Source organism: Stenella coeruleoalba (assembly GCF_951394435.1).
Source record: "Stenella coeruleoalba genome assembly, chromosome: 16".
Taxonomy (NCBI): Eukaryota; Metazoa; Chordata; class Mammalia; order Artiodactyla; family Delphinidae; genus Stenella; species Stenella coeruleoalba.
The window spans coordinates 53970858-53985408 of NC_137162.1; the positions used below are offsets into that span (position 1 = coordinate 53970858).

Consider the following 14551-nt stretch of genomic DNA (forward strand, 5'->3'; position numbering starts at 1 on the left):
CCCTCTCACGGGAGTCTTTCTGCCCCTTGAGTGGGGCTGTAGTGCAGGCTCCGTCCACACGTGGTTGGCACCAACATACAAAGTGGCCTCATCTGTGAACCACGCTCAGGACTCTTCCTTGTCTGCCAGCTGGTTATAACAAGCCCTCCATGCGGCAATAGATCCCTGCCAAGGGGAGATGCTGGGGCACCACACCATCCGAGTCTTAGGGTCTCACTTCTTCCCTATTAGGGGCCTGACTTTGGTGCAGGAGAACGGCCTCGGTGGGGCATCCAGCCTTTCTGAGTTTCTGCCTATGATGAAGTCTACGCCTCATCTTGCTCTTTCTGACCTCCAGCTGCAGAAGATAAACTCAGTGCTTCTTGTCAAGAGGTTTCCGTGGACTCTCACACTTTTTTGGGTTTTTTTTTTGCCCTTGCCACGTGGCTTGCGGGATCTTAGTTCCCCAACCAGGGATCGAACCTGTGCCCCCTGCAGTGGAAGTCTGGAGTCCTGACCACTGGACCGCCAAGGAATTCCCACTCACACTTTGTTTTGAATGGCTGATGAAGAGATCTGGGACTGTCATTTCCTTTCTTTCAATGAATCAGTGACACTTGGCAATAGTGACTCAGTTGCACAGTCCTAACAGTTATTCTTTCTTCCCACCTCTCAAATGCCAGAGACATTGCATCAGCTGGCACAGCCCCCTGACCCGTGTGCCACCCCAGGTCACTGCAGGTGAAGATCACAGCAGAGGCACGGCTACCCCATGCCCGCGACTGTCACCAGTGATGGTACCTCCTTCACATCTGGTCAGTGACCCGCCTCCAGTGTCTTATTCTCAGAGGCTGCCTCCCAGGCCCCCTCCTGGCACCCACTATCTTAGTCTGGTTCCCTAGGAGCAGAGCCTGAAATGGGCCTTCAGATTCCCGTGATTTACTGAGGGAGTGCACTCAGGAGAAACCCACAAAGGAGACAGTGAGGGTGAAGAGAAGGGGAAAGGGTAGGGTAAGCATCTGGCCTCAGGTGAAGTCCAACCCTGACCCGATCCACAGGGAACGCTACCCACACTGCAGCAAAGAGGCTGTCATCTGGTGGCTTTTAACCATCAGTCTTTGGCTGCGGAACCCTCGACAGGGGTGAATGTGTGGGGGCAGGAGTGGGTGATATCCCAGGCAAGGAGGTCCCTGTCTGCTGAGGACAATTGTCTGGTGAAGAGAAGTGAGCTGCTGGCAGCCAACACCCTCAGCACTGGAGGGATGGGCGCCAGCCAGAGAAGGAGAGCCTGACGGACCTCCGCTGTACCTAGTGACTGTGGAACCCATGAAGACGATTAAGAAGGCATGGTCAGGGGGACTTCAGGAGCGCTGACCACCCAGAAGAGGGGGCTGTCATGGAACCCAAGAGAAGGAGGTTTCAAGGCAGAACTGGCAACCGTCAAAGGCAGCTGTGAGGTCCAGTCTCCAAAAGTGGCACGGACTTGAAAAACCAAGGGGTCGTAGGTGAGCTTGCAAGAGAAGTCTCAGAGAACTTCAGAGTCGTGGGCTGCAGGGTGTCAAGGATGATGGGCGATCAAGGAAAGACGGAGCAGTCTGCATGAGAAGGAGCAGAGAGAGGCTGGACAGCAAAGGGTGTGGAGGCGGCTCTTAGACCCGAGGCCCAAAGCTCCAGGCCTGCGGAAGGGGGTGGGGGAGGGTAAAGGGAAGGGGCTGAAATCCCTCCCAGAAGAGAAGGAGGTGATGGTGTCAGGGGCTGGGGAGGGGCTGTCCCTGACTGGGGAAGGGACACCACATCCTCTGGGCCTGGGCGGAAGAAGATAAGGCCAGGGCAGGATGGAGGTAGGTTTGTGGGTGGGGGAAAGTTAGTGGGGGTGTGTGTGATGGGGGTGTAGCCTGCTTAGAGCAAGGTGGGCGTGGTGGAGCAGGCTGCTGGAACAGAGGAAGAGGGAAATGGGCGGACAGGTGGAGACACCCTGCCCTGAGGCCTCAGTGAGGCGGGAGACCCTAATTTGCCGTGGCAGCCACCTGCAGGCGGAATAACTTTTCCTGTCAGCATCCTGTGGCCTTTTGTGGCAGGACAGTCATTGGATTCAGGGTGAGGGCTTTGCAGGCTGGGTTGGGAAGAACGGAAACCCAAGACCCATGGGCTGGAGCATGTGCTGCATGGTCCGAGTGAGGGGAGGGAGGGAGGGAGGACAGCGGAGGGCGGAGGGGGCAGTGGCAGGAGGCTGAGCTCCAAGCCGCCTTGAGCCAGGCCCTTGCTGGGCTTTTCCCACGGGCTTTTCTCATTCTAGGCCCACAGAAGGAAGTAGCTGGTCTCAGGAGGAGTTAGTGGGATGGAATGGGCGGGTCTCCACGCAGCCTTGCTAGGCGGCCTGTATTCAGCTGTATCCCTGGCTTCAGGTTCTGAAGCTAGAATAGCAGGAAGGTTTGCGTTTTATCGTGAATTTAGGGGAGATACGGCCCTGCCTCTCCCTCTCCACCCCTGCTCACTTCCTGCCTTTAAGGCAATGGCATTCAAGCTTTCTGCTTTTAACCACAACCCACAAGTAAGAATTAATTTTACATCATGATTCAGCAGACTCACACACACAACTGCAACAAAAGTTCCACGATACAATCCTCACCCTTACTTTGTAGGGTGCTCTTGATGTTTTCTACTTTATTCTCATCTATTTCTTTAAAAAGTGCTGGTCACAACCCACCAAACTGATTTCATGGGCCACTCAGTGAGGCCACAGGGAAGCATTGCTCCAAGGCAGTGGGGAGCTGGGGGCCCCTTTGGGAAACCGTCATTGATGCTACGCAGCCCTCTTCCAGGAGTGTCTGTTCTCAGAGAAAACACCTCTTGCTGGCAGAAGGCAGTGGCCACGAGATTCCATTTTTAATGTAAATTCTCCTTCTCCCCTTCCCTTCCATCTCCCCCCAGGAAGAGAAACTGGCCACCCCAGAGAAGGCCCCCTATTCTCCATGGGCCGTCCCGTGGCTGATGACACCCTGCTCCCCTCGCCACACGCACATATTCCAGGGGATATATTTTGGGGTGCCTGCCAGACCCCACTTCCTTCTTTGGACTTGTCCTTACCCGGTCCGTGTGGAGGGAAGGCTACGACAGCCACATTTGCTTATGTCCTATGGCCCGAGGCCAGAGCTGAGTAAAGGGGGGGGGGGGGGACAGTGGTTGGCTGCTGGGCCCTGAGAATCATATTCACTTCCCCAAAGTTCAGGAGGGGACAAGGAAGGGCAGTCGTTTGTGTGCCTGAGGCTGTAAAGACAGTTAGAACCAGAGCCTGGCCAGGGGCTGTAGCAAAGCAACCTATGTAAATTGCAGTCATGGGCAAGAGGAGACCCAAGGTCCCCTTCAAGGGGAGGGGGGCAGGGGTGCTGAGAAGTGGGGTGGCCAGAGAGAGGTGGCCAACAGGAAAGCGTCTGTATTAACTTGACAAGGTACCTGTTCCTAAGCCCAGAGAATCCACAAGGGCTCGCCATCTGAGCCCAGCCAGCATCGTACACCCGCCCCAAGTTGCACTGGGTCTGAGTGTCCAGCACCCCATATAGGGCCTGGCACCGTTCAGGGCCCCCTCTCCAGGACCAGGGCCTGCTGGAGACGGGGTCCACCAGGAGATGAGGACACTGGGCTCTGAACATTGACCTGAGCCAGGTTCCAGGGCCACTTCCGGGACCCCTGTGTCAGGGGCTCCTCCATCTTAGCACCCGAAGCACCTGACTGCATAGTTTTTGTTCTGTTTTGTTTTGCAGGGTGATCGGGCAGGGGTGGTGCTAAAAAGCAAAATCAGAAAACACCCAAACCGCCCCTTAACATTCACAAAATCGCTAGTTGGCCGAACCTTCGTTTTCGTCCATTTATTTAGAAAAAAATTAACATGGGCAAATGAGATACCTCAGTGTTACAACAGAGTATAGAAATGTCTAGCAAGAGTCCAATAATTTGATCTTTAAATACAAAAGAACCACATGAACACCTAATATACAGGTTTCATCTGAATACATATTTATTAGATAAATATTAGAGGTTGTCACATCATCTAACTACATACAGCTTTGCAAGACTAGAAATCACAATTAGTTTTCTGACCAGTTCAAAGTATGAAATGATTGCATTGTACAGAGATGTACAGAGACGATGACGGTCGCAGTGGGAGTTACTTCAGGCTGCACGGTGGGTGTGTTCATGTGTGTGTACGTGTGAAATCACCTGCGATCATGATATCAAAAATTATACAAAGTATGAATTTGGTTACAATTTTCTTCTGAAATCCTCGTTTCTTTTCATTATTTCCATAGCACCCTAAAAATACACAGGTGGCAGGACTAGTACACTGAAGCTAAGTAGTACATGTAGGTAGAATAAAAACAAAACGGAACAAAAAAAACTCCTTTCTACACAGAGTCAGAGTATATTACATGAGTGAGACAGATGCGGAGAGAGACCTCACAGACGCTAACAGACAGGATCTAGTTTTTCCACGTGAAGATGGAGTTCCAAGCCTTTTTTTTTGTTTTGTTCCGGAAAATAAAAACAATACACATTCCGAGGGAAATGAATGCATCTGTTAACATGTCTCTATTTCTCATTTACATATGTACACACGTCCCTTGAGTGGCTGCTGCCCACGTCGCCCTGTCTGGATGGGTCAGGCCGAGGGAGCAGACGTGTAGCTCTCTGGGGGTTCAGGGCTTCCGTTACGGAGAAAGTATTAGAAGTTTCTTAAAAAATAAAAATGGCTACAGGAACATGATACATGGGTAAAGCTTCAAACCAAGAAGATGGGGCTGATTGCTTGTACTTGGGCCTTCCCACCTGCCCGCCAGCGCCCTGTCCGTTCTGTGGAGTGGAGACAGAAACATGCCTATGGGCTGGGTGGATGCTCGTCATGGAGAAGTGGCTTTGCTGAGGCTTTGTTTTTGCTGAGGTTACTTATGGCTCCAAGTAGTCATCCGAAAGGATCAGGGAAGCATCTCCCCAGAGTTCAGAACCGCCCCTGCTCGGGGAGGCTGTCATCACCTGAATGTGTCACCAACTGGGGCTCGCTACAGCCCCGGACGCCTTGATGCCTCCCCCCACCCCCCGACCTGGCTCCAGAGCCGCTCTGGAGGAGGACACGCCCAGAGCGCGGGCTGCAGGCGCCACGGTTCTGGAAAGCTCTTTGCTGAACTTGCTGGTGGAGGCTCGCTTGGGAGGGGACCCAGGAAACCTGCCTCAGGTGCCGAGCCCATGGCTTCCTCAGAGATGGCCAAGGCAGGTGCCTGGAGCCTGGGCTGTGGGGAACAGATTGACCCTCTGTGCTAGAAAGCTGTGGATAGGTCAGTGAGCAGAGGGGGACACCCTGATAACCACCAGAACGGACCCCAGGCCTTTCTGAGAAAGAGTTGCACAGCAGGAAGTGGGAACTTCTAAGGAAGGCATCTGTAAATCTGTCTGGGGCAGAACATTCCCAGATGGCCTGACACAGCTGGGGCTACTGGCCACTGGGCAGAGACGGCCACATGCTACCTGGCGTCGTCTTGTCCCCACCAGCCAACTGCGGATGGCTCCAAACGGCGGGTGGCCGGGTCTTCTAACTCACTGTACAGCCACCCATGCTCTCAGTCCCTTCTTCTGTACAAATGGCCCTGGTTGCTTTTTTGTTTTTGTTTGTTGTTTTTCTTAAAAAAGGGACTCGGTCTTTGTCGTTGAGTCAAGGTATTTTAAAAACACCAGCAAAGGCTATAACCAGGTCATGAAAATGTTGAATATTATCAAAGACAATACTAAAATATTCACAAAGATATTTACAAAAGCAATTCTTAAAATAATTGATTTGTATACGGAACACCACGCTGTTTGAAAAAACCTCTGACAACGGGACAAAGGAAAAGGGGTGGGGATGGGACGATGGCAGCTTTCCTACAGAAAACCTTGTGCCGGGCCGTCTGGTACAGCGACTGGAAGTCAACAGCTGGGGCCAACGTTCCGGTCACATCCAGAGGAGTGCTGGGGGTGTTCCCCCAACCCCCAACAGAGAGGGAGACGGAGACTGAGAACACAGACAGCGGACGGGGGAGCAGGTGAGGGCCTCGGGCAGCAGCAGGGGAGGGGCGCGATGAATTTACAGAGGGGACGCAAGTGACCCAACGGCCCAGCATCACCGGCCATGCGGCTCGGGGAGCACAAGGGAGCCTGGAACAAAACGGACTCACAAGAAGCTACCCGGGAGACTCCGAGAGCGAGCAGTTAGCTGGATGGAGCGAAGCGCAGAGGGAAAACCAGAGGCTGCTTCTGCTGGAGCAGGAGTGTGGGGTGAGCTTTCGAGGCCGGAGGGACACGGAGGGAAGGAGAGGCTGGCAGCCAAGCGCGGGGTCTGAGACAGCCACAGAAACACCACGCGACGCTCGAGGGCACATCCTGGCACACGCGGCGACAGACTGGGCTGGAGCCGGGGGCGGCCTCGAGCACAGGGACAGGCCAGACCAGACAGAGGAGCCGGAGAGAGACAGTGATGCCCGGGGTTCCTGCTGCTGAGCCCCTGCATCCCCTGCCTTTCCACCACTCACCTGGCTGTCTGGGTAGACATCGGGGCACCGGGACAGAGGGAAGTGGGTGTCCCACGTAACAGTCTTGGAGAGGTGGGCGAGGGGGGAGCAGAGGAAGGAAACAGGACGCATGGAGAGAAATGGGTCGCTTGCTGTCCAAGTCCAGTGTTCCTTTTCCCCAGATGACTTTGCGGCTTTAAGATGCTGTCGTTTAAGAACAGGGGGTGGCTTGGAGCAAAGCTGTAGTTGGCCATTTCTGTTGGACTCCAAATCCGGCTGGCGGCACTCCCCCCTTCCCCAATTAAGGGCACAATAACTTCAGCTGGATTCTTTCTCGCTCTGGCCCCACTAAGGCTGGGCCCTGGCCTGAGTCAGAGGTTGCGGAGCCATCCTGGCTCTGCGGAGGCCTTGACTCCCTTTTCCACCGGTCCCCAAGCAGGAATGGCTCACCCTCTCCCAAACACAGACGCTTGTCTTTTTTTTCTCTGCTCTCTGAGAGTGTTTACAGGGTATCCTGGCTTAGAGGTCTGGGGTCAAAGCGATAACCTTGGCCCCTAAGAGTTCTCTTTCCCAGAGGTTTGTGCTTTTCTGTGGTGGGTGGTAGTGGTGGTGGGCAGGCCGCTCTCACTGCCACCAACCTCTGCTGCTCCTCCAAGGCTCGGGGCCGCTGGGATACGGGGGCCCCTCCCTCAGGTTCACAGTCACGTGGAGGCGGCTCTGGGCCGGGAAGCAGGGAGGCTGGGTTACAGTTTAGAAACTGGAAGAACCTGGGGGGCACTGGAGGGTCATCTGGAAGCCGCCGTCAGTGTGTGCCCCCTCCCCGGGCCAGCGCCCTGTCTCGAGGGTCATCTTTGGGGCCTGCTCTGGGCGTGGGCTCCAGACCTGCACCGCCTTCACAGTGCACCCTCCCGCCCCTAGGCTCTGAAGGCCGCAGCAGGGGCGGTCCGAGGGCACGGGCTCCCGGCGGGAAAGTGTGTGGGGCAGATGGGGAAGGAGGCCGCGTGGGGAGGGGTGGCCCCGACGGAGGGGTGGGCTTCAGTTGTTCTCAAAGAGAGACAGGAGGTCATCATTACTATTGCTCGGCAGGTCGGGGGGATCCAGGTACGAGAGGAGCTCATCAGGGTTTGTGAGTTCTGGAAGGAGCTGGAAAAGAAGTACAGAAGCTCAGATGAGGTGTCGGCTGAAGGCTGGGCCGGCCCAGGGCGAGGAAGCAGGGCACCCTCGGGCCTGTTCGCTTGCCTTCTACCTGCCTCCTGGGGTCCTGGTCCAAACAGGGGAAACTAACAGTGCCGGTGGTCCCCGGATGCATCCAGGCCACCGTGCTAGTCTGGGGCACACCCGTGCTTATTTCAAGTCTGGAAAAGTGGAGCCCTCGGCCCACCAGCTGGGAAGGCTCCTCACGCACAGTGTTCCTGAGACCCTGCCACAAGGGGCTGGAGGTCACTCATGCCTCCCAGGAGAAGCCATGTGGCTTTGCATGTAAGGCTGGCGGGTCTCTGCGGTTCCCAGCACCCCACACCTCCCCCAAGAGCTCCCGGCTCCTTGCTGAGCCCGCGGCTAGCTGGGCAGCACTGCTCTTCCCTGTAGACTCCGGGAAGAGGCTACAGACCGTCCCTACCCTCTACTGTGAGGTCCTTGGACTCTTTCGGTCACACAGGGGACCTCATCAATCTAGAAGCACCTGCCCTGGCCTGGGGAGGAGAGTCGGGCAAGAATCCAAGATGGCGCCAAAGCTGAGTGAATCCGGTTCACCAGAGACTCTTGCTGGGGCCAAGGGGGACTCTTGCTGGGGCTGGGATGTGACCAAGGAGAGGGCAGGCCTCCTCTCTGGGAATCTAGAGCCTGGGGGCGAGGGGTGGGCGGGGCAAGGGCCGTGTCCCTCGCTGGCAGCCCTGCCCAGCTACCCAACACCCATCATTCAGTGTCCCCCTTGCCCACCTTCCAGACCATTCAGTTCTCAAGGGGGGTGATCCCTGAATCTCAGCTGCCCGCTTCTGCCTCAGTCACACGACGCCCCCCGCCCCCGCCCCCCAGTGTGACCCGAGGCCGAGCCTTCTGTCACCCCACGTGGGGGCCTCTCAGAGTGAGCGATGGAGTGAGCAAAAGCACAGGGCATGGACAACACACAGACTAGAAACTGGAGACACACACCAGCAAGACAGACAGAGGGACCTGTCCCTCCAGCCCCTCCCCTGCCTTGGGCCAGAGAGCGGCAGATGCAGCGATGGCAAGCCGATGTCGGGGAACGGGAGGTGGGAAGAAGGGGGGGGAGGGACCCTCCTGTGCTGCCTCCAGGACCGGCCCAGAGGGACTCTGTGAGGGCCTGGGGGAGGGCGGGCGGGGCCGGGCGGCAGGACTGTGGCCAATGGGACGGGGGCGGGGCCAGCAGGGTGGGGCAAGGGGTGTGGCACCCTCGCTGAGGCTTGCCCACTGTGGGGTTCCCCGGTCCTGGAGCCACAGGGGAGGCAGGTTGGCGGGGCCCACCCTCCGCCCGCCCACCCGCTCCTCACCGCTGTACCTCTCCTCCACCCCGGGCCTCGGGCCCTCGACACCCGCCCCTGCTCTCGGGCAGTCCCGGCCCCAGGCCAAGACACGTGGTGACCCCAACTTACATCCAGCGAAGGCTCCGGCATGTCGGACGCTCCCTGCGCTCCGGCCTGACCCTCTAAGGCTGAGGAGGGGTTAAAGGTCAGGTCACTGTGTGGATGGTTGCCGGGAGCGGCCTGTGGCGGTTGCCGGGGAGGCTGGGAAGGAGGAGGAGCCCCACTGTGATGTAATGGAGGCCCTGACTGGCTGCTGGGGTGTGGGACGTGCAAACCTTGTTGCATGGAGGGATGGGGCTGGTCAGAACTGCCAGCATGTGGCATCTGTGGAGGAGGAGAGAGCAGGAAAAAGAGAGGTGAGGTGACGAGGTACAGCGACGAGATGCCTGGAGAAATGAAAACCAAACAAAACCAGGAAAATAACGAAACCCCCAAAACAAAGCCACCCCTCTACAAAGCTGAATGCTTTTTTTTTTTTTTCTGCAGAGAAACAAACAAACAAGCAAACAAATCCTCCCCCCAAAACCGCCAGTCAGGGGGGCTGAAGCCACGTGGGGCAGGGAGGGAGGCGGCCAGGGGCTCTGAGACTAGCAGAGACCCTGAGATCGGGGCCCAGGCCCCTGGGAGCCCCTCTGTCTCCCTAGCCCGGACACCAGCACAATGAACAACAGCAAGGGCAGGATGGAGAAGCGAAATGGGCATGTTTCCGGGGAGCAGGGAGGCGGGCGGGAGTGCTGCTGGCGGCGTGGTGCAGGCCCGAGCCGGGGCGGCGGGGAGCAGACACGGACGACAGCATGGGGCAGGCGTGCAGCTCACGGGGGTCTGCGCCTCCACGCGGGCCCTGGCCTGGGGGCGACACGAGGCACGCCGGCTCCGGGGGCAGCGGGGCCTCGGTGTAAGCTCTGCCTGCTGTCCCGGGGTAGGACGGAGCTGGGCCCAAAGTAAAGGAGGCGACCTGGGGCTTCTGAGTCCTGCCAGACCTTCCTGCTGGCCACCCACCTAGGCAGCAACAGGCGTGCTTCTCTCGTAGATAACCTAGGCGCCCCCCGCGCCCTGCGCGTGTCCTGAACCGTCGGGGCTATGGGTGGGCAGGGGACACGAGTGGGTGGGACTTAAACTTCCCCTGTAGGTCTGTTTGCTGCCTCAAGCCACCCTGCCTTCAGAGTTCAGGTCTCGGAGTGAAAGGCCAAGTCTAAGTCCGGGGCCCCACCCACGGCATCCCCAACGGTCCCCGGGCCCCCCTCACACTCTGCGAATGAAGGGAGCTCACTGACTGGCCAGGCCTCTCACTTGGAATGGGCAGCCAGGTGACTAAATGTCTCCCTGGTCACTACCCTCCTCCCAGCCCTGTCTTCTGGGCCACACAGAAACACTGACACTTCTTTCGTGGGTTTGCAAACGGCAGTGACACCATCCCTGATCTTCTCCAGACACCAGTTCCTCTTCCTGTTTCTCCTAAAAGCTGCTCCCCAAGCCTTGCTGTGGGCTGGCCCCTGCCCACGGTCCAGGCGGCCCTCTGCAGCACAGTGCCCCTCCAGCCCGGGCCTTGAGAACGAGGGATGACCATGTGACATGAAGGCTGCTGACCCTGGGGGAACCACTTGTGGGGTGCACACAAAGTAAGAAGAACCAGAAGCGGCAGGACAGCCCTCATCGCTGTCGGCGAGGCCAGCCTGTGACGCTCTGTAGCGACCATTCTGGGAAGTAGGGGGCAGGGAGGGGCTCCACACTCCTGGAGCAGCCCAGCCCCAGACAGACAGCCCCCAGATCTGCTGACACAACTAACGCCCTCGGCCCTGACATCTTGCTGGATTATCTCAGAACCTGGAGGGGCAAGTGCTCTCTGGGACCTGCCGACACACCTGTCAACCTCCCACCTGGCACGGGAGAGCCTTGGGTGGGCCAGCACCTGGCTGGAGCCCTCCCACCAGTCCGTGCGCCTGGGAATCCTTCCTGGCCTCGTGCTCAGCCGGGTCAGGCTGCTCTGGTTGGGCAGGTGGGTTGTTGACCTGTGACTGCACCACACCACCTTGCACAGCTGTACCTCTGGGTCCGGTTCTCATCTAACAAAAGCCCAGAAACGGACAAGGACAGTGCATATCTGAAAAGCTTCCTGGGGGGGCTGTGAAGTCAACTCAAGGGCTTAAGTCCCTCTGCGAGGACCCTGGTGGCAGGGCTGACAGGGCAGGAAAATGCCTTGTTGGACGCAGAAAGCACACAGCACCCCTGCTGCCATCTTCCAGTGCTGGGAACTGTGAGGAGACAGAAGGTGCCAGATCAACGTGGAGCAGGGGTGTGATCTGGGTGATTCCTGGACATGGAAGGCTGACATCCTGGGGAGCAGGGCTGGGGAAGGGGGCCAGGAGAGACGCCCTCTGAAAGTGGAAGCCCCATGGGGCAGAAAGTAACTTGTGCAAACATGGCAGAAGGCTGGTGAAAGCAGCTATTTCCAACCTGGCATTCTGGGTTCCTGCAGGAAGGCTGCTGCAGTGCCCCTCATTTAGAGTCCTTCTGGCTAATAGTCACTCCTGCTGAGAACTGGTGGCTCTGGTGCCCAGGACAGTCCCTGGCCCAGTGCTGGATGTTTCCCAACTCCATGTCAGCTGTGGGTAACACAGTACAATCCACAGGCCCCTTCCTTCCAGGCCACATGATGGAGACTGGGAGAGCTTGGAGAGGTACCTTCGGGTGTAGGCCCAACTCCACTGCCAGGCATTGGCAAGACCCCTGGACCCTTCTTTCTGGCTGCTGTGGCCCAGGACCCACGGCCAGGCCCTCAGTTTCCTCAAAACCCCAAGTGTTCTTCCTCCATCCAGGCACTGCCAGAACTTTTGCTCCATTCGCTTGAGGCCTGTGTCTGTCTTGCTTACACCTGGTACAAGGCACGGCCGGGAGACCAGGCTCAGAAAACGTCTGCTAGATCAAGGGCAATCCTCCATCGCTGCCTAGATAAGGACTCGGGAGGCAGCCAGGCCTCCCACCACTGCTGTCGGCGCCACAGGAAGGGAAGGCCTCTGGGCAGCACAGGCCACCTCACCTGAAGGGGCTTTCTCAGCGATACAGTGTGCGTTAATACGTGAAACAGGACAAGAAGGGAATACTCTTGGGATAAGTAGAAATCCTAATGTTTCTTTTTTGCAGAAGGAGGCGATACCTCGAAGATTCAGAGCCCTGCAGAATAAGTGCCTGGGTCTGGGACTAAATTCTAGATGGCTGGATGAAGTAAGTCAGCATAACAGTGTGTGTAAGAGGGGGAGAAAGGGGATGGGGCTGTGTGTGTGTGTGTGTGTGTACAGGATGTGTGCCGGGTGTATGGGGGGTGTGTGGGCCTGTATGTAGGGGGTGTGCAGGCATCTGCATGTGTGCATATGCATGCAACGTGTGTGCAGGTAAGAGCTTGAAGCTTCCCCCATCTGAGAATCTGCTGTCCTGGGTGAGACGGCCAAATCCAAGGACACTGATGGGCCACGACCCCGCCTCAGTCAGGGCTCCCACGCCCTGCTGGGTCCCGAGACTCAACTCTCAGTTCTCCCCTTTTCCTGGTAGGGAACTAGGCAAACATCAGAAAGGCCCAGGGGAGCCCTCTGTCCCCGTCAGCCCCACACTGGGGCTGGGGGCACCGGGGAGGTGGACGGTCAGCGGCGAGGAAGAGGTACTCACAGTCTCCTGCATGGGGTGACTGAGGGGCTTCTCAAGGGCGGCCATGTTGTTGGGCATGTCCGGGGGGTGGGAGAGCTGGGGGGGCCCGTGCATGAAGTCGTTCATGGACGTCCCACCGGGGTTCCCGTGGGGGAAGTCAAAGTTGCCATGGCCCTGGTAGCTGTTGCCTGGGGAGGGAACGAGATGGGGAGGGTTGTGACCCAGAGGGAAGACGGCCACCCCAGGAAACTCAGTAAAACTCAGTGTAAAGGAGGAAGCAAGGCCCACCCTCCTGCCAGGCTAGAGTCGGCTCCTGCAGCCGTAGACCTCAGGGCCGTACAGCGGGGCAGCGATGCAGCTTTCTCCTGCGGGCCTTAGTACCCCAGGGCATGTGCCGGTGTACAGCCACAAGCAGGGCTAGAGTCGGAGGAAAGGGTGGTCGGGCTCTTGCAGCGGGACACATGGAATGAGGCCCGAGTCTGAACTTTCCACAGGATCTGCTGAGCGAGCCCCCCAGACCTGCTCACCCACAGCCCCCATGAGGCTGCCCTTCATCCCTGGGACCACCCAGGCCCAGAGGGGGAGGTCGGAGTCTGTGCCAGGTTCAAGAGGACACCCTCAGAGCCAGCCGTCTGGCCTCCCAAGCCGCTGCTTCCTCCACCACGTGGCCGCGGTGAGAGCTCAGAGGACCAGCACACTGGAAAGCTGGGGCACTCAGCATGCTGTGGGACTCTGGCTAGGTAGGCTAACCTCTCTGGGCCTTTAATCATCCAGGAGCCCCAGGAACCTAAGAGCAGGGGTTCTGCGGGGAGCTGCCATGCCCGGTGTTTGGGGGGCGGGGAGGGTACTTTCTGGGAACTGAGGGCAGCGCAGTGCAGCTTGCTCTGGGCAGCAGGAAGTGAGGGGGCAGTGACAGTGTCCTTGGTGGCCGAAGGCTGGTGGCTCCAGGCCCCTGGACCCCGTCTCTGGAAGGGTGGGAGAGTTGCAGGGATAGGGACAATATGGAGATGTCAGAGGGCAACGTGGGAGGGCCAGGAGCGCCATGAGGGGTGTGGTCTTAGTGGCCCCAGCAAAGCAGGCTCTGAAGCGCCTAAGCTCGACAGCTGCCGACCAGGGAGACCCAGGAGTCAGGAGGGAGGCTGGGCAGCGGGGGTGCGAGAGGCGGGAGGCTGGGCAGCGGGGCAGCTCCTCACTCATGCCTTCCCAGCTGGGTGCCGACCCACAGGGCTGGCTGGATGGAGGGGGGGGAGGATGGCATTGCACAGGCCGCTGTACCCCCAATTTCAGCGACGTGGTATTGTTTTTTGGGGGTGTGCGTTACCTCTGCCTCTTCACACCACACCCTCCCTGCACCTGCCACCGTCACCCCAGAAATCCTGGGCCCCTGCTGGGGCTTCTCCCTCCCTCCTTGTCGGCCATCACCCACCTTGGCTGCTGTAGTCGTTGGAGTTGGTGCCCCCGGGAGGGGGTGGGAGTGGATAGGGGGACGGGCCGGGGCCCAGGGCTGCGATCATCTCCATGACATTGGGCATGATCATCTGGCTGGGACTCATGGTCTTGAACCGCTTGGATGGGATGCCGTCAGGGTCATCCTTAATGTGGAGGTCCGACTTGATGGGCACTGGCCGCCAGCTGCATGTGGGGTCAATGGTGACCTCTTCAAACTCGGAGCTGGGGGGAGCAAGGGGGCAGAGCTGAGGCTCTGGGGTACCGGGCTTTGGACATGAGGGCCTCCAGCTCGGACAGACACTGAGATGTCCTCGTCCAGGCTCCCTCTGCCCCATTCCCACCACGCTCTGCATAGGACAGAAGTGTGATGGATTTTTATAACTTTTGAAAGATGGAGAGACTGAG

The 14551-nt window shown here is 58.1% G+C and overlaps 1 protein-coding gene across 1 annotated transcript in view; it reads right to left on the reverse strand.

Moving 5' to 3' along the window:
• Positions 1-3766: 3766 nt before the first annotated feature.
• The window catches only part of ZMIZ1 (zinc finger MIZ-type containing 1), a 143802-nt gene continuing 133017 nt past the window's right edge, over positions 3767-14551 (reverse strand). The window contains exons 19-22 of the mRNA XM_079899198.1: positions 14124-14368; positions 12719-12885; positions 9128-9382; positions 3767-7658 (exon numbers count right to left, since the gene is read on the reverse strand). Coding sequence (XP_079755324.1) covers positions 7551-7658; positions 9128-9382; positions 12719-12885; positions 14124-14368 — 775 coding nt within the window. The 3' untranslated portion in view covers positions 3767-7550. The remainder of the gene's footprint in view (positions 7659-9127; positions 9383-12718; positions 12886-14123; positions 14369-14551) is intronic.